Below are 20,341 nucleotides of genomic sequence, written 5' to 3' on the forward strand. Positions count from 1 at the left end.
TTCTCCCTGTATCTCTTTCTCTAGACTTCTTTTATTTCCCTTTCCACACTACACTTATAAGTTCAAAGGATTATTGGAATTTCCAGTAGGTGTTTCTCATTTCCACGTGGCCATCTGCAAGAGATATTTCAAGGCTGATTCATTCAACTTTACTCAGAGGATGACGTATTCTTAATGTAAATTTTCGTAACTTTCAGAGTCTGGGGGTGACTGCCTTTCTCATTTGGGGCTACTCATATTCATTCTGTTGCCTAAGTAAGAAGGATTGAATAGGGGTAGCAGGAAAATTTTCTCCTTCTGTGAGTGTTTCTGAATTTGTAACTCATTTGGTCTGCCCTGAAGAGTAAGATGTGGTCATCAGAAAAGAATCATTTTTTAAATTTTTGGTAGAATCCTGGAGGAAGAGAACAAGCATGAAGCAGAAAGTGAAACAGAGGACCTCATTGTCCACTTTGTGCTAACAAACACTCACTATGTGTCAGGCGTTATTCTAAGTGCTTTACACCTATTTAATTATTTGCTCTTTAGAACAACTCTCTAAGATGATTACTATCATTAGTCCTATTTTACAAGTGAGAGAACTGAGGCAGGGAGAGGTTAAACGCGTTGCTCAAGGTCATACAGCCAGTAAGTGGCAGACTGAGGATCAGAACCCAGGAAGTCTGGCTCTATCCTCATAACCACTGTGCTACCTCAGAAAAGAGTGGTCATTGTCACTGCTCCTCTTTCGCTCTTTGCAGGGCCCGTGATGACTTCCATGGCCCTAGGTCCTTTTGCCTTTGTGGGCCCCTTTCACTACATGAAGTATCAAAAACTCTATGTGGACTGTGTGGGTAACAAGACAAATATAATCCATGGGTTAGATTATATTCATTTTTTTTCCTTCTGACTGTAAAAGAAATTAAAACTTCTTTCTTGGCCCCTAAAAGTATCATCAGTGTGACCCCATGCCCACTGTGCCCAAGGGCTAGGTCGGTACTTACTCTTTGGGATTTTCCTTTTTCACCTTGACTCATGTCCAGGTAAGAGAATAAATTTACCACACTCTCAGCCATTCAGTACCAAAGTAGGATTTTTTTTTTTTTTTGCAAATGCTTTTTCTGAGTTTAGAAGTAGCCCCAAGAAATCCACCAATTAAGTAAATGTTTTTCAAATTGTAGGTTGTAAAGTCATTTATGTAGGTCATAATTAGCATTTTTATAATAAAAATATATTAGAGTGGAGTGGAGTGGAGTGGCAAGGGATGGGATAGGATAACATAGAAACATCAGAGTAATCTGCACCTTAAGGGTATTTTGGAGAATATTTTATTTCAATTATAATAAATATGTATGTGTGTTATGTGGGGCACCATAAAGTGCATTTCTCACAGTGAGTCCCAGCCATTTTTTCTTTCTTTCTTTTTTTTTGAGATGGAGTCTTACTTCTTCACCCAGGCTGGAGTGCAATGGCATGATCTTGGCTCACTGCAACCTCTGCCTCCCAGGTTCAAGCGATTATCCTGCCTCAGCCTCCAGAGGAGCTGGGACTACAGGTACACGTCACCACATCTGAATGATTTTTTGTATTTTAGTAGAGATGGGGTTTCACCATGTTGGCCAGGCTGGTCTCAAACTCCTGACCTCAGGTGATTCGCCTGCCTAGGCCTTCCAAAGTGCTAGAATTAGAGGTGTGAGTCACCGCACCTGGCCATAACTGCTTTTTAAATGTAGCCACTTGGGTGTCTGATAGAGGTCTTACACTTGACACGTCTGTCTCTGAGCTCCTGACCAATCCTCCGCTCCCTCAAATGATCCTTCTATCCTTCCTATTGCTCTGGTGAAAACTGTGAATTACTGCTTGCTCTTCTTCTCTCACAACCTACATTCAATCCATCATGAATGCGTACTGGCTATATCTTCAAATACACAAGGACTCTTACCACTTTTCACTGCTTCTGCTGTACCACGCTGATGAGCCACCACCGTTTCTCTGGCTCTCCATTGTAGCCTCCAAACTGGCTTCTCTGCTTCTTTGGTGCCCCTCTCTAGTCTGTTCTGAACTCAACAGCCCCAGTGATCCTTTAAAAAACCTATCAGACGGTGTTACTCCTATGCGCAAATCCCTGCAGTGCTCTACACTTCACTGATAGTAAAGTCAAAGTCTTTACAAGGTAGACCAAATTTTGTCTGGTCTCCATTCCTTCTTAATCCCCCTCTTCATCTCTCTTCCTTACTCCTCTCCAGCCACACTGGTCTCCTTGCCATGCCAGGAACACTCTGGTTTAGGTCCTTTCCACTTGCTTGTCCTCAGCTCTCTCCTCACTCTGCTCCCCACACCATATTGGTATTGTTCATTCTTTTACCTGCACTGAAGAACTGTGTTCAAATCCCTTCTGCTCATGTGGCCTGTCTCGAAATCCTCTCCTCTTCCTGCTCCCATATGCTGTACCCTCTTAACCTGCCTTATTCATTTTTGTCTTAACACATTGACTTATAACATACAATACAATTTACTGATATATTCTAATGTTTCTTGCTTATAATCCACTTTTGGTAGTAAAAATTCATGAAAATAAGATGCTATTTGTTTTGATCACTGATGTATCCCAAGTGTCTAAAAAATGGTCTAAAAAAGGGCCCAGGTGGAATAAGAGAGAAATTCATGAATAATACAGGTTTTTCTGTACCTTTGATTAAACCATGATTTAATATTCGACCACCTAGTGGTTTGGTTGATAGAGATCTGGCAATAGTGGCCTTTCCATGTCTATAAATGGCAAATGAACATATTGATAAAGTTCAGAATTATCTCAAAACAAGATGGATATTAAAGTCTCACCTACAGCTATAGCCCAGGTATTTGCTATCAAAGATTCTGCTGCTGAATTGCTAGTTTAATGTATACAAAGGTGGCAAAAAGGATCAATAGAAAGCCTACAGGCTTTTACACCACACTTACATTTACAAATGTAAATAAACAACTACTAGTGTGATATTATTCCTGTTGTCCTTCAGTAACTGTGTAGAAAGTCATGCTAATCTGTCGTCATTCAACAAGGCCATAAAATTGATTTTGTCTTTTATTTTAACTACCCTTCATTATATAGGAGACTTGTAAATTAAAGCAATTAAAATGTCAACATTGCCCACTCCCCCACCCTGAAATCACATCCACTTTAGCACCTACCAAAGTGGGTAAGGAAAGTGAGGAACAAAACATGAAATACTAGAGTGTCTCTTGTACCATACAATGAAGAAAATGTTACCTCAACTGTTCTTTCAGGCCCTTTTGTTTACATAACACAAGACATTGGCTGTAATGTTCTCCCATTTTTCACCCCATGAACTCAAGGAGAAAAAAAGCTCTACAAATTGTCTTCTGTTACCACCTGAATTTTAATTCTTGTACTCTAAATAACAATCATGAATTCAAGTTGCATACGTCAAAAAGTGACTCCATAAATAACTTGCCATTTCTTTTTTGCTTTAGTGTTAGAATCTATGTATGAAAATGTTAATGTGCCTCTGCTGCATTTATTATGACCGGTAGGTGATGAACCTGTCAGTTATATGCCCGTGAAGAAAAAGGGAAATAAGTTTCTTTGTAGTTCATGGCTAGGTCGGTGCTTAAAGGTTAGGATCCTTCTTTCTGTGAATTCCAGAGATACTTTGCTGCTTTGCAGGATTCTGCCATTTAGCTGGTCTGCCTATATGTTTACCTTCCCTGGTAATCTAAAAGGGTAAAGGAGAAGTATAGATCTTACACACCTGTTTAATTTTAGTTATAAAGGAGAACAGGTTAAAAGACTTGAAATGCCAATTAGGAGCCGAATTAGTATTTAGTTTCCTCACTCTCCATTTATTGCTAAAATTTCTTTAATACCTTATTCTATTACACAACAAATATCTAGAGGTCATCAACTGTATTAAGGCTCTAATCCCTGAATACTCAAATTAAAAATATTTAAACTAATATTTTGTATATAAATGTGCCTATATAATATTCATTCTTCTTTTAACTCAAAAATTTCCATAACTTTGCTGTGATCAAATATTTTCATTCTTATGGTAATGAGGCTATTTTATATGTTTTATACAACAAATAAGACTATTTATAAAATCAGGTATAGTATGTATCCAGTAATACAGCTAGAGTTAGAAGTATCATTTATTTTTAGATTGAATGGGACTTCAGAGACTTTATATCTAAAACCCTTATCTTAGAGCTGAGTGAATCAAACCCCAAAAGGTTAAATGACTTGCCCATGGTCTTAGGAGAGTGATGCATTAGAATCAAATTCTTCTGACTCTTGCCTCACATATTGCCTATAAAACACGCCTCTGTGGGATTTTATAGAATTAAATTATACAGGCATATATAGACAAACCAAAAAAGTAATTTACCATGTAGCCATAAGATAATTGTAAATACCATACTTACGTGTTTAAAAACAACAATAATACTCTGACCAAAGATTCTAAGAAAATGTAATTGCCCAACATAGATTCTGTGTTCGATTTGTTTCATAAATTAAATATTTATGGGAAAGGGCCTCCCATTTATTCATAGTGTTAATTACTGCCATCCCTTGGTATCCATGAGATTGGTTCCAAGATCCCCTGCGAATAACAAAATCCATAGATACTCAAATCCCTTACATAAAATGGTGTAGTATTTGCATATAACCTATGCACATCCTCCTGTATACTTTAAATTATCTCTAGATTACTTACAATACCTAATACAGTGTAAATGTTATATAAATAGCTGTTACACTGTATCATTTAGGAAATAATGAAATAACTCTTTACATGCTCAGTACAGATGCAGCTATTCATTTTTAAAAAATATATCCCATCCCTGGTTGGTTGAATCCACAGATGTGGAACCCATGAATGCCGAAGGCCAACTGTACTTACTTTCTTGTACCTTTTAAATATTCATTACACTATCTGGGGTGATCTTCACTGGTACCATCTTAATGCATGACATAATGAGATTGTCAGGTTAGCTAGCTTTAACTATATATAGCACAGAAGGAGGGAAGACTTCCACACTAGAGGCTCCTGGTGAGCTGTGAGATCCATCATTTGAATTCTGCCTACCAAATACAGGAAGCAATAATTAAAAGAAGCGTTTGGGCCACCAAATAAAAGCCAGACCCACATGGTCCACCTTCAATTTACAATCAGTAACAAAAAATATAGTGAGGAACACATTGGCATTCTTCAGTAAAAGAGTGAGTGAAGGAGGATGCCTATCAAAACCTTTAGGTTGGTGAAGCAATCTCAGATCAGCATGGCAATAATACTTACAATTTGCCTAGAAGCAGTTCTCATTGCTAAGTGATGATGGCACGTTCTGAGCTGTCACTTCTCAATATCATAGATCTCCATTATTTAGCTAAGCGATAAGGCTGGAAGAGAGGTAGCCTGGGACCTAGTTTATAACTTCTTTTGATAGACCCATTCATCCTTACAGGAAACCAGAGCAAGCCAGTTCTGACTGCCATTATCCTCTGGGCCTGAAAGGGTAAAAGAGACCAGCGAAGGCCAGAAACAGCTATCCTTCGTGGACATCCAGAACCAAAACAGATCTCAGTTTTCCAAAGAGAATAATTATGCTGGTGTTGACCATACTGTTAATTTAAAATCTCCCCCATACAAAGCAATTCTGATATATCAACAGAAGTTAAACCTCCTTATGATTAGAAAAGGACACATTTTTCTGAATAGTGTCTAATACTGGTTTTGTGTTTTAAACTATTCTAAATCATCAGGATGACTTGCTTTCCTTCTGTTGACATCCATTTAAGAAATATAAGAAGTGCTTAATTTTTCTGCTTACTATAACACTTTCATTCACTTTAGCGTGTAATTATAGAGTGTTTCAGTTTCAGCAACTTCTATGTATCAGTTAAACCTCCATATACTGTCAATATAAAGATAAATAGAATACACTACCCTCATGGGAAAGTACTTGCCAGATGAGCTGCAACTCTTCATTGCACTGACTGCAATGCAGTGAATGAATGACTTCATAAGGCAGGCTACACTCTTACAAGATAAATGTCAGTGTTGTTCATTCTAAGTGAGAATACAATTAGAAACACTTGCTACTAATAGTGCGAACAGACTCTTCTGTTCCAGGATGTCCTTTTAACACATTTGAATTCCTTAGGGGAAAAAATCCCTTTTTGAATGTTTTAATCTTTGATGTGTCTGGGTAACCTTCAACAGATATATTGACTTAATTTCTTTTGCATTCATACCATCTTCAAACAATCATCTATCCATGTCTGTGTCTACTAAATGCTGAACAGAAGCTAAAAACCTAGAAAAGGGACTCTTAGAAAAATAAGTCATGGTTCAGAAAGTTTCTGTTCTCTATGCTCTCAATTTTAGCTGAAACTTGAAATTAATATCTTCATACATTGATGAAAGACCCACATTTTGGTGCTATTCTTTGACTGACTTGCCACTGTAGGTGAAGAAGTATATCCTTCACTCAAGCTGTGGTATTATTTCTGAAATGATATTATTAAGTACTGTTGGAGATAGGGTGTAGCTGAAAAATGCTTAAGTGCTTAATTAGTATTCAAAATACCCAGTCCACTTTATTTGGCAACTGGACAGATTAGTTTAATGATTTCATGATAGCCAAGTAAAATGAATGTATGTATATGTATTTCCTTGAAGCATTGCTAAACCTCTAAAATATCAAACATGGGTTTATGTATAATTAGTGGCGTGGGAAAGCAAATATTAAACATAAATAGTTTAAGCCAATAAAACATTAATCTGGAAAGAATAAACAATAAGTAACTGGTTGGGGGCAGGAGAGGAGTGGAAAGAAAGGGCACAGGACTGCTTCCTTGCTTAAGTGTTCATAAATTGTGGTTAAGACATAAACAAAATTATCTCTATGCCCAGATTATGTAATTTACTGGGAGTGTGCATGCTTCTCTGTTCAGCAATGCTGATAACAACGCTAATAGTTTAATTACAACTTGCTGCTTAAGGAGATAAACAAGGCTGTTTGCTTTTAAAACCAGGGGTTACAATTACTCTTAAATGCAGGGGAAAGGCACTTCTGCGAGTGGATCTTACTTTGTTAGGGAAGCAACCAAAAACCAGCTGGAAAATAAACAAAGCCCCAAGAGTGAGCAGTTTGTGCAAAATTAGAGCATAAACGCCCGATTTGAGCAGCGGAGCAGTAGGCGTGATGCATAGCAAATAGGCAGCAAATGTAGGTAGAGAGGGATGAGAAAGTTTTTGGTAGCCAGATCTTATGCATTTTCTTTGGAATTCCATCACAGCAGGGAAAGAGTACCCATCCCTCCACTGTCCACCTTACAGTCACTGCTCTGTCTCGCTTCAGCACCACCAAGGGAGGACAGCTCCCCTGACGGCAGTACAGAGCAGGCTGCTAACGCCCTTCCTCCTTTAACAATATCATCTCTGCATTTCTCTTACTGGTGTCTTTCTTGCCACTTTAGGAGTATTTTAAGGGACATATAGAAGGGACTGAGTGCTTGTCTCGCTTATTTATTTCCAGATGAAATAGAGATAAGTCCTGTCTGAGCCAATCTTTAAACTGGACTCCAGGGCAATTTAACCAGAATAAAAGATTGCAAGTCACTAGGTTTAACCTGGTGACAAAGTGGCTCAATGTAATTGAGTAGTAGCTGAAACTTGAAACTCTTGTTTAGCGCTTTATTTTATTGTTTTGTTAGAAAAGTACTAGTAGAAGGTAAATAACCTTTACTAAATGCTGCTTTGGCTCTATTCCTCCTGGGCTAAGCAAAGGGATTAATAGACTAATTTCCAATATCACTGGGTTGGGAAAACAATCTTGCTCCTAAAAGAAACTTGTATCGGTCCTTTGTAAGACCCCTCACAACCATATGCTGAATCTGGAACACAGAAGTAGGGGATTAACTGTTCCAAAGTGGGAACCATGGAGTAATACAGCATGCCATAGAAAATGCCAAAGCTTCCTAAGTAAACTTGTCTTGTCTTCAGCTCCAAAGCCAGAGGCAAACATTTGAGAAGTGACAAGATATACATGATTAAAACAACAAATCATCAAGACAGGAAAATTATATTCCAAGGCAGTTGGTCACTTTGGCACATTCAGTTACCATTCTTCCAGCCATAGGGTATGGTTGCTTAGTCAGTGCATCTTGTTTTTCTCTGCAGTTTTCTCTTTTGTTGAAACTTCTCAACAGGGCATAAAATACCCATCATCTGAAGGTTCTCTTTGCTCCAACACATGCACCATGCACACACACACACACATTTTGTTCGATTTAGTCCCATTTCCAAGAGTTCAGTTTCCTAAAGCAAAAAGTATCATCTGCTTTTTAAACTTATTGTGAAAAGTAGTCTTCAGGAAAATGCCCTCACTTTTATCGTAGTTGCTAGAATAATAAGGGACCTTGGAGAGGAAGAGAAAACAAACTAGGACGGAAGCTTAGGATTCATTCAGAAAAGGCAGAGCTCTGAAGTTAGTGGTGAGCAACTTCTTCCCAGTGATAGTGACCACACAGGAGTAAGGCACTCTAGAGGCGAGTTGGGAGCAGCAGCAGCAGCAGAGGGAACAGTAGATTCTGGGCTTTTCTCATTGAGTAACCTTCAGTGGACTCAACTGAGGCATTTTTTGACTCTGAATCCCTCAGTCCTCCTTTTGTTGCTTTCCTTCCCTCCTTCCCTCCTTCCTTCCTTGTTTCCTTCCTTGTTTCCTTCCTTCCTTCCTTCCTTCCTTCCTTCCTTCCTTCCTTCCTTCCTTCCTTCCTTCTTTTCTTCCCTGGCACCCCACTACCTTTCCTCCGTGTTTCCTTCCTTTCCTCCCTATCTTCCTTTCTCATTTCGTCTCTCCTTCATGTACCTCAGTTACCCTTTTCACTTAATTCGATCTGGGCCACTTTGGGCACCAGTTCCAGGGACAGCATCAAGTCACCTAACGTGCATTCTCCAGACCATGCTATTGTGACCAGCACGGTAGCTTCCCAGCTGCCCGGTGCAAGGAAAAGGTTCCGTTCCTGGCGGCCAGCCCCGCCCCCTCTCCCCACTCCAACACCGCAACGGCGGCGTCAACCCGTCAAAGCCAACAGAGTCTGAATGTCACCAACAAGTTCCACCCCGTAGTAGCCGCGCCAGCCAACCTCGCCCGGCGAGCCTCGCCAGACCCCGCGCCCACAGCCTGCGCTCGGGCGCGCGGCCCGGGCTCCGGGTTATTCCCGGGATCACTGTGGTCACTGACAGCACTTCCTCCTCCCAGTGCCGGGGAAGCCCGCGTGGGACTCGGGCGGATGCGGCGCTGCACGCGCCGCCCTCCCCCACCTCGCAGCTCACACACACGCCCTCCGCGCACCGGAGACACAAAGAGCGCGAGTGCTGAGCGCCCGACTGCGGGGGGCGGCGGGGAGGGCGCCCGGGAGGGGCGGGGGCGCAGCAGCCGGGGAGGGAGGGAGCAGGGCGGGGGCGGGGGCGCGGCGCCAGGGGCTTCCTTACCTGCCCCCAGGTTAAAGGAGATCCTGGCCTCCGCGAGGTACGGCGTGTCGCTCTTGGAGCGCACTCTCCGGATGGGCCGCCGGTCTATATCATCCTCCGAGGATGCCGCCATTAATGTGGGAGGCAGGAGCAGGGTCGCCCGGCGAGCTGAGAGGGAGAAGGAGACGGAGGGAGAGGGAGAGAGGCGGAAGGGGGAGGAGGGGAGAGGAAGAGGCTCGCACACGGGGGAGGGGGAGGGGAAGGGGGAGGGGAGAGGAAGGGAAGGAGTGGGGAGGGAGTGGGAAAGAGAGGGAAAAAGGGGGAAAAAAGAGGGAGAGAGAAAGAAAGAGAGCAAAGGAGAGAAAGGGGTGAAGGGAGAGAAAGAAAATCCGTTAAGGATCTGTGGACTGGAGCAGAGATCAGGCTGTCCCTGGCTGGCGCCCGGGGCTCCCCCAGACTCCTCTCCCAGCCACAGGGCCAAGGGGCCAGTGCTCTAGGCTGACACCCCGCCTCCCGCCTGCAGCCCCAGTTTCCAGCCCTTGGCACAGATAAGCTCATGCGAAAGGGACGACTCCAACGCAGAGATGCCCAGTCAGCACTGTGCCCTCTCCCGCCAAACGCGCTTACTCTGTCCAAGTGCACACTACAGTCTCCTTCGCCCAGAGGCTGCTCTATGTGAGCGGGCCGCGCCAGCAGTCCCAGCTTCCTGCGTGGAGTTACCACTCCTGGGGTGCAAACCCTGGTCCCGCTGGTCATGGAGGAGGGCATTGTGCCCAGCCCAGCCCTCTCTACTCCCTTACTCCCAGCCAGGAGCTCAAATAAAGATAGAACTACTTCTGAAATCCTCAGAAGTTTTCTTATCTGCTCCCTTACAACTTAGAGGTGGGGAATGGAGGAAAATTGTCTACAAGTTTGGGAGCAGTTTGGCAGTAATGTTTCTAGAGTTGGTATTTTGAATGTAGAGTAGGCATATGTATGCCGAATTGAGTGGCCTTTTTTAACCACTAACACTGGGATGTGTTTATCTCTACATGAGTACCCATTCATTTTAACCGCATTCCTCTTTATTTGGTCACTTAGAGCACAAATAATAGTGTTTGGGTTGGACTTGTAACCTCTACAACCTGGCACCATTGTTTCTGCAGGAGAGGTGATCAAGGGGACTTTACATTTCTTTGAATGCCTGCACTACCACCTGCAACCCTCCCTGTAACACAGCAGAAGAACCTAGAAAGGTTTCTAGGGTGTGAATAAGAATGGTTTGATGCTCCTGCTGAACCTATTGATGGGCTAAACCTTTCATGTTTGTCTTTCTGCAGCTGTTAAGTACTTAGTCTTTTTGTGGCCGGAGTTTGCCACTCTTCTATCTAGTAAGTGCCCACCTGGAGTACACAGATAAATCTTACCTTGGTTCCCTCCCTGCTACAAAGGGCATCTCAGTGTGGACTCGGCGGAAGTGCTGATCTGAGTGTGCAAGCCCTCCCTCTCTACTTCAGCGGTCAGTTCTAATTCTCCACTTGCCTTTTCTCATTCTAGAATCTTCTTCTCTCTTCATTGATCTTTTACCTTCACACATACACAGTAACTACTCATTTTAGGAAAAATAAACCTGCCTTTGGCCTTGCTGCTTCCTCTGTCTGTACCATACTGTTTCCTTCCCGTTCTGTTTAACCTTCCCATGGAACTCTTGGCCATCAGTCTCTGTGTTTACACTCCAATCTCGTCCTTTCATCCCCATCGTTGGTTTCTTTCCTCACCACGCAACCAAAGTTATTTTAAAAGCCTTCCATCAATGTCCTAATAGTCAAAACTAATTATTTCTTGGCTTCTCTGAAATACTTAGTAATCCATCATTCTTGAAATAATCCCATCCTTTGCTAGGCTATCTCCCTAATCTGATTTCTAATTGTTGGCCAGTTCTCTGTGTTAATCTGAAACTGCTTTTTCTGGCATTCAGGGCCCTCTACAACCTGTCTTTCCCATCCTCATCTCCCATTATTTACCTCCACTCTGCTTGGAGCCACCCCAACAAAGCTGGCTCATTTTTGCATCTGCACCTTAGCTTAAGTGACACACCACAAATTTCTTACCTATAATCATTTCCTGTTCTCTCTCAGAAATGTGAAGTGACTAGCTCATTAGTTTATGGCATGAACCCACCATATAGTAATGAAATGTGCAGCAGTTTTGTTTGTTTGTTTGTTTTGAGACAAGGTCTCTCTCTGTCTCCCAAGCTGGAGTGCAGTGGCGTGACCTTAACTGACTACAGCCGTGACCTCCTTGGGCTCAAGCAGTCCTCCCACCCAAGCCTCCTGAGTAGCTAGGATTATAGGCGTGCACCACCATGCGCAACTAATATATATATATTTTTTTTTTGTAAAGATGCGGTCTCAATATGTTGTCCAGGTTGATCTCACATCCTTGGCCTCAAAGTCTCCTCCTGCCTGGGTCTCTCAAAGTGGTGGGAATACAAGCATGAACCACCACAGCTGGCCAACAGCTATTTTTGAATAAAGTAAAGGAAGAGAGGGAGGGAGAGAAGAAGGAGAAGAAAAAGAAGCAAAGGCGGGTTGTGAGTACTCATAACTAATGAGTGGCTGAACTGGGGGCCAAATCCATGTATGCCTGATTTCAAATCCTGTGCCCTTAACTAGTATTTGGGTTTGCTAAGTATATATATTTGACTGATTAGCCACCTTTCAGATTCACTTTTTTATGACATATACCTCATTATTATGTCCCATTTATCACTGTTAAACATAGTTTTTAAGTGAAGCCCTCCTCTTCCAAGAGGTGCAACAGAGTCCCATGGCTCATCAAATGAATTATGAACATTAATACTGTTAAAGGACTAACAGGCTGTAAACCAATCTATTGGTTACAATCAGGTTCAGGTTCTTAAGGAAGTATAAAATGTAAGGAAATAATTCTAAATCCTGTATAAATGGTGCCTCCTGTGAATTAATGCAATCTATTTGATTGTTCAGAATTTGGAATTCCCCATTCTTTTGTACTCTCATTCATCAGCCTTGTCTCTGGAAAAATGATAAAGTCATCTGGAGAAATATCTACACTTAGCTCTACCATTTCAGAGAAGTACATCTTTGAATTTCTGTTTCTTATTCATTTAACATTTTAGAGGATTAGCAACTTAATATTGCTACCACTTTAGGTTTATCCTTCTTCAAAGGAGTTTAAATGCACCTTTGTATTATTTCATTATAGGCTATTTTATATTGAAATAATTCCAGATAGCTAAACTTTTGACAAAAATGGGCATAGAAATACTACATTTATCTCCGTGTTCTTTTTGAGACAGGCCCTCGCTCTGTCACCCAAGTTGGAGTGCAGTAATGCAATCTCAACTCACTGCAGCCTCCACCTCCCCAGGCTCAAGCAATCCTTCCACCTCAACCTCCTAAGTAGCTGGGACCACAGCTACATGCCACCATCTAGCCTGGCTAATTTTTGTAATTTCTGTAGAGACAGAGTTTCGCCATGTTGACCTAGCTGGTCTCAAACTCCTGGTTTCCAGCAATCCACCCAACTCAGCCTCCCAAAGTGTTGGCATCACAGGCCTGAACCATTGTGTCCAGTCTTGAATTTTTTTTATCACATTTTTATTTCTAATTGTTATCTTCCATTTCTTGACTTGTGTGATTTACTTTCTTTTTCTTTGTCTTTCATCTAATTTTTTCTATTCTCTTTTTACTTTGCCTTTCTCTTCTCATACCCTTCCTTAGTCTTCATAACAGTTCCACACAGAGTCAGTCAGTCCCTTTTTATGCATCCCCTGCTAGCCTATACAAAGGACTCACTTTTAAGGGGTTGTCCCAATATTTCCACATTCTTTAATCTCTGGCACTCCTTTCATATTCATGACCTCTTATCATAAAACATCTGGCTGCATGACATCAGTGGAAGAGCCCTAGGGGCAGGCATCAAGATGGTAGGTGCCACTGCCAGTAGTACTACTACCCCACCCAAGTGACACTGGGCAAGTCACTCTACCAGCATGGGTCCCATTCACCTCCACTATAAAAATGCAAGAGTCAGATATCATGATCTTAAAGGCACTGCCTAACTCCAATACTCTAGTATTATTTGTAGCTATTCTTGTATCTTTGCTTTCCATAAATATCTGTGGTGTATTTTGTCTCTTAATCTAAGAAAATACATCAGTCCTTTGTAATGAATTATATTTAGAAAACCACATGGCATCCATACTTCTACCCAGGTGATTTCCTATTTTTTAAGTCTATTTTATGTAACTCTGCATCCTTTAGAATCTATTTTTCCCCCTCATGCTGTTTCCATCATGTGGCAACACCCACATGATTGTTTATATGTGTGCATATGTGGATCTAGGTGTCTGTACAGAAGCATTGAATTCAACTGTAACCTCAATGACTTCCAAATGTAGTTTTTATGCCCCCCCCCCCAATCCTGCACCGCCACCCATGATTGCTTCTTTCTAAATATGACTCCTGACTTGGGAAGAAGGCATTTTCTCTTTTTCTTTTCCTAAAACCAGTCAACATTTTAACACTGTAGACTCTTAAATGTATGTTAAATCCAGAACTACAGTCAAAGAAAAAGCAGCAGCCCAATAGAGTGCTCAGGAAAATTACACTTCATACACATCTGCTATGGAAGAGGATGGAGGTGAGAAGGGGAGGGAGAAAGAAGGATGTGATATTCCATCCCCATTAAGAAAAATTTTCAAGTGAGTAAAGCTTACCCTTTAAAAATATTACTCAAAGTGTGTTTCTAGGACACCCCTACATCAGAATCACTTGAATACTTGTTAAAATGTCCATTTTGCAGGCCCCCAATCTGAACCTACTGTATCAGAATTTGAGGAGATGGGACCTGTGTACTTAGATTTTCAAAAGACTCTCAACTCTATCCACTCTCACCACTTCTATTTAACATTATACTGGAGGTCCTGGCCAGAGAAGTAAGGCAAGTAAAAAAAAAATTAGAGATATAATGATTGGAAGGCAAGAATAAAATTGTTATTAGTCATTTATGTTATGATTTTATACCTATAGAATTCATAAGAATCCACAGACTGTTAGAAATAAGCAATTTTCACAATGTCATTGATATAATATCAGCTTACAACATCATATTTTTGCTGCTCTGCCTACAGAGTAGCCATTCTTTTATTCCTTTGGATTCTTAATAAACTTGTTTTTACTTTATGGATTTGCCTCAAATTCTTTCTTGGGTGAAATCCAAGAACCCTCTCTTGGGGTCTGGATCGGGACCCCTTTCTGGTAACATCTTCCTTATGAACCATGAAGGGATGATATTGAGAAGACTCCAGACCCGAAGGAAATAGATTGCAGCACTGATTGGCTGATTTTGGAATCAAGGAAACTTTTCTTTTATTGACAGCTTTTAACGATTGAGTAAAGTATATTCCTGTGAACGAAATTTGGAGTACATTTCTTTCTCTCTTCCTGATTTCTCCAAAATTTAGAAACTATTTGTGAATATTCTTAACTTACGGCAATATAGTTGTTTGCATAAGTGCAATAAAATCTGCTTTCTTTTGCAACAGGACACAATTGGAGAAACTGGTTATTTTACCAAGGCTTTGATGGGAATGGTGTGGTTCCCTTTAAGGAAGCAAATTCGACTTATAGAGCCAATAAAAGCCCCTTGGGAAAACTGGCCTCATACCTTGTCTACATAGTACCTGTACAGGGCTCCTGACTTGTGGTAAGTAAAGAATAACACTTTCTGACAGGCCTAGCAGCCCCAGGTTTTCTAGGGACCTCAAGAAGAGAGGAATCATATAGATATTTAATGGTACAAAGCCATGGCTGGACTCGAATTTAGAAAACTCTTATCTGAGTTTCTTTATGGAATAAAGTTCCATCAAAGTCAATTTAAAAGCCTTTGTGAAAAGTAATTATTCTTGCTGCACTTCATACAAATAATCAGGGCAAGTATAAGACTAAGATTTACTTTGGCAAACAAATTGGTTCTATCATGATTTGTCTTTAGCAAAAGTGGGAGACTGGAGAGAGAAAAATTATGTTTCAAGAACTATGGTTCACCTGTTATTAGATTCTAGTCTCATCAGTTGTTTTTACATTTTTTTCCCCCTGCAATTTAGACTAACCCTGCTTATTCTTGTGAACCAACCAGTGATCTCTGGGTGCTGCTCAGAAGAAACAAAAGGGATGGGTAATGTAACAATCTGGATCAATACTCTAATTCTGGGCACATATTGGAATCAGCTAGTGACTCCATATCAGGTTGGTTCCAACAATTGCCCAGTTCATGGAAAGCCTTCTTATTTAGTTTATTTGGAATAATTTTCCTTTACTCTTGTGGAATATATTTGCTGTTGTACTCTTTGTGTAGGAATGCAGGATAAGCTTACTGAATATTGTATTAAACTGAACACTTATTCTTCTTCCAAATATCATCTTTTGTCAGATCTGAGAGTTATGAATGGCCCTTGCCATGTGTATGCTTTCTAACTGTGCTCCTCTCTACCCTGAGTACTAGAGACCCTAATAATTAAGAATATCACCACCCCAATTCAACCTGAAGAAGTTATGGAAGCTGGATCTTTGTCCTTCTGCAACCCTTAGGATTAAGGGTTCCCTTGTAAAAAGGGAGGGGGGAATGTCAGAGGCATTTGAACCAGAGCGAATCCTTCTTGAATAAGGGCTGGGTAAAATAAGGCTGAGACCTACCAGGCTGCATTCCCAGAAAGTTAGGCATTCTAAGTCACAGGAAGAGATATGAAGCTGGTACAAGATACAGGTCACAAAGACCTTGCTGATAAAACAGGTTGTGGTAAAGACGTCAGCCAGAACCCACCAAAACCAGGGTGGCAACCAGATTGACCTCTGGTCGTCCTCACTGCTCATTATACACTAATTATAATGAATTAGCATGCTAAAAGACACTCCCATCAGAGCCATGACAGTTTACACATGCCATACCAACATCCAGAAGTCACCCTATATGGTCTAAAAAGGAGAAGAGGAGCCCTAAGCTCTGGGAACCTCCCTCCCCCTTTCTCCAAAAACACGTGAATAATCCACCCATTGTTTAGCATATAATCAGGAAGTAACAGTAAGTATAAGCAACTGAGTGGCTCATGCCTCTGCCGATAGAGTAGCCATTCCTTTATTCCTTTACTTTCTTAACAAACTTGCTTTTGCTTTATAAAAACAGACAAAAAATCCACCCCAAAATCATTTTTTTCTATATATTAACAAAATTAGAAAATGAAAAAATTAAAGTACCATTTACAATAGCATCAAAACCATCAAATATCTATCAATAAATTTTTAAAAAGATGAGCAAGTCCTCTGCATGAAAAACTATAAAACATTACTGAAAAAATTAAGAAGACCTGAGTAAGTGAAAAGTGAGATAATATGCAATAATCGTGCTCATGGATTGAAAGACACAATATGATCAAGGCATCAATCTTGTCAAATTGACCCATGGGTTCAGTGTAATTCCAATCGAAATCTCAATGGGGTTTCTTTTTTTTTTTTTCTTTTGGAATTTAACAAGTGGATTCTAACATGTATATGAAAATGCAGAGGGAGAAGACCAGCACAATCTTGACAAATAAGAATAAAGTTGGAGGATTACAGTAGGAGATATCAAGACTTATTATAAAGACATAGAACACAAAAAGAAAGTAAGATAAATAGATCAACAGAAGAGCATACAGAATCTACAAACAGACCTAGATATGAACAGTCACTTGACTATGACGAGGGTTCCACTACAAGATCATGGGGAAAGGATGGACTTTTCAAGAAGTAGTTTGTGGTTACACAAGTATATATATGGTGGAAGAAAATAAACCTTGATCCCTGCCTCACACAAAACTAAATTCCACATGGATCATGGACTTAAATATGAAAGGTTAATAATAACATTTCTAAAAGAAAAATTTTTCATAAAAGAATATTTTCATGACCTTCAAAAAATTTTTAAGCAGGGCATAAAAATCACTAATCACAAAAGACTAGATAGACATGCCAATGCCATTAAAATTAAGAACTTCTGGGAGGGGCGGAGCAAGATGGCCGAATAGGAGGAGGGGCGGAGCAAGATGGCCGAATAGGAACAGCTCCAGTCTCCAACTCCCAGCGTGAGCGGCACAGAAGACTGGTGATTTCTGCATTTTCAACTGAGGTACTGGGTTCATCTCACTGAGGAGTGCCGGACGATCGGTGCTGGTCAGCTGCTGCAGCCCGACCAGCGAGAGCTGAAGCAGGGCGAGGCATCACCTCACCTGGGAAGCGCAAGGGGGAAGGGAATCCCTTTTCCTAGCCAGGGGAACTGAGACACACAACACCTGGAAAATCGGGTAACTCCCACCCCAATACCGCGCTTTAAGCAAACAGGCACACCAGGAGATCATATCCCACACCTGGCCGGGAGGGTCCCACGCCCACGGAGCCTCCCTCATTGCTAGCACAGCAGTCTGTGATCTACCAGCAAGGCAGCAGCGAGGCTGGGGGAGGGGCGCCCGCCATTGCTGAGGCTTAAGTAGGTAAACAAAGCTGCTGGGAAGCTCGAACTGGGTGGAGCTCACAGCAGCTCAAGGAAACCTGCCTGTCTCTGTAGACTCCACCTCTGGGGACAGGGCACAGTAAACAATAACAAACACAGCAGAAGCCTCTGCAGATGCAAACGACTCTGTCTGACAGCTTTGAAGAGAGCAGTGGATCTCCCAACATGGAGGTTGAGATCTGAGAAGGGACAGACTGCCTGCTCAAGTGGGTCCCTGACCCCTGAGTAGCCTAACTGGGAGACATCCCCCACTAGGGGCAGTCTGACACCCCACACCTCACAGGGTGGAGTACACCCCTGAGAGGAAGCTTCCAAAGCAAGAATCAGACAGGTACACTCGCTGTTCAGAAATATTCTATCTTCTGCAGCCTCTGCTGCTGATACCCAGGCAAACAGGGTCTGGAGTGGACCTCAAGCAATCTCCAACAGACCTACAGCTGAGGGTCCTGACTGTTAGAAGGAAAACTATCAAACAGGAAGGACACCTACACCAAAACCCCATCAGTACATCACCATCATCAAAGACCAGAGGCAGATAAAACCACAAAGATGGGGAAAAGGCAGGGCAGAAAAGCTGGAAATTCAAAAAATAAGAGTGCATCTCCCCCGGCAAAGGAGCGCAGCTCATTGCCAGCAACGGATCAAAGCTGGACGGAGAATGACTTTGATGAGATGAGAGAAGAAGGCTTCAGTCCATCAAATCTCTCAGAGCTAAAGGAGGAATTACGTACCCAGCGTAAAGAAACTAAAAATCTTGAAAAAAAAGTGGAAGAATTGATGGCTAGAGTAATTAATGCAGAGAAGGTCATAAACGAAATGAAAGAGATGAAAACCATGACACGAGAAATACGTGACAAATGCACAAGTTTCAGTAACCGACTCGATCAACTGGAAGAAAGAGTATCAGCGATTGAGGATCAAATGAATGAAATGAAGCGAGAAGAGAAACCAAAAGAAAAAAGAAGAAAAAGAAATGAACAAAGCCTGCAAGAAGTATGGGATTATGTAAAAAGACCAAATCTACGTCTGATTGGGGTGCCTGAAAGTGAGGGGGAAAATGGAACCAAGTTGGAAAACACTCTTCAGGATATCATCCAGGAGAACTTCCCCAACCTAGTAGGGCAGGCCAACATTCAAATCCAGGAAATACAGAGAACGCCACAAAGATACTCCTCGAGAAGAGCAACTCCAAGACACATAATTGCCAGATTCACCAAAGTTGAAATGAAGGAAAAAATCTTAAGGGCAGCCAGAGAGAAAGGTCGGGTTACCCACGAAGGGAAGCCCATCAGACTAACAGCAGATCTCTCGGCAGAAACTCTCCAAGCCAGAAGAGAGTGGGGGCCAATATTCAACATTCTTAAAGAAAAGAATTTTAAACCCAGAATTTCATATCCAGCCAAACTAAGTTTCATAAGTGAAGGAGAAATAAAATCCTTTACAGATAAGCAAATGCTTAGAGATTTTGTCACCACTAGGCCTGCCTTACAAGAGACCCTGAAGGAAGCACTAAACATGGAAAGGAACAACCGGTACCAGCCATTGCAAAAACATGCCAAAATGTAAAGACCATCGAGGCTAGGAAGAAACTGCATCAACTAACGAGCACAATAACCAGTTAATATCATAATGGCAGGATCAAGTTCACACATAACAATCTTAACCTTAAATGTAAATGGACTAAATGCTCCAATTAAAAGACACAGACTGGCAAACTGGATAAAGAGTCAAGACCCATCAGTATGCTGTATTCAGGAGACCCATCTCACACGCAGAGACATACATAGGCTCAAAATAAAGGGATGGAGGAAGATTTACCAAGCAAATGGAGACCAAAAAAAAGCGGGGGTTGCAATACTAGTCTCTGATAAAACAGACTTTAAACCATCAAAGATCAAAAGAGACAAAGAAGGCCATTACATAATGGTAAAGGGATCAATTCAACAGGAAGAGCTAACTATCCTAAATATATATGCACCCAATACAGGAGCACCCAGATTCATCAAGCAAGTCCTTAGAGACTTACAAAGAGACTTAGACTCCCATACAATAATAATGGGAGACTTCAACACTCCACTGTCAACATTAGACAGATCAACGAGACAGAAAGTTAACAAGGATATCCAGGAATTGAACTCATCTCTGCAGCAAGCAGACCTAATAGACATCTATAGAACTCTCCACCCCAAATCAACAGAATATACATTCTTCTCAGCACCACATCGTACTTACTCCAAAATGGACCACGTAATTGGAAGTAAATCACTCCTCAGCAAATGTACAAGAACAGAAATTAT

General features: G+C 41.4%; 1 protein-coding gene across 2 annotated transcripts in view; it reads right to left on the reverse strand.

Annotated features, from left to right (window-relative positions):
* The window catches only part of PHACTR1 (phosphatase and actin regulator 1), a 585,520-nt gene that overhangs the window by 539,810 nt on the left and 25,369 nt on the right, over window positions 1-20,341 (reverse strand). For both annotated transcript variants that reach the window (XM_015135539.3, NM_001260596.1), the window contains 1 exon segment: window positions 9,498-9,644. In XM_015135539.3, the coding sequence (XP_014991025.1) occupies window positions 9,498-9,644 (147 nt within the window).

This window comes from Macaca mulatta, chromosome 4, assembly GCF_049350105.2.
Source record: "Macaca mulatta isolate MMU2019108-1 chromosome 4, T2T-MMU8v2.0, whole genome shotgun sequence".
Lineage (NCBI taxonomy): Eukaryota > Metazoa > Chordata > Mammalia > Primates > Cercopithecidae > Macaca > Macaca mulatta.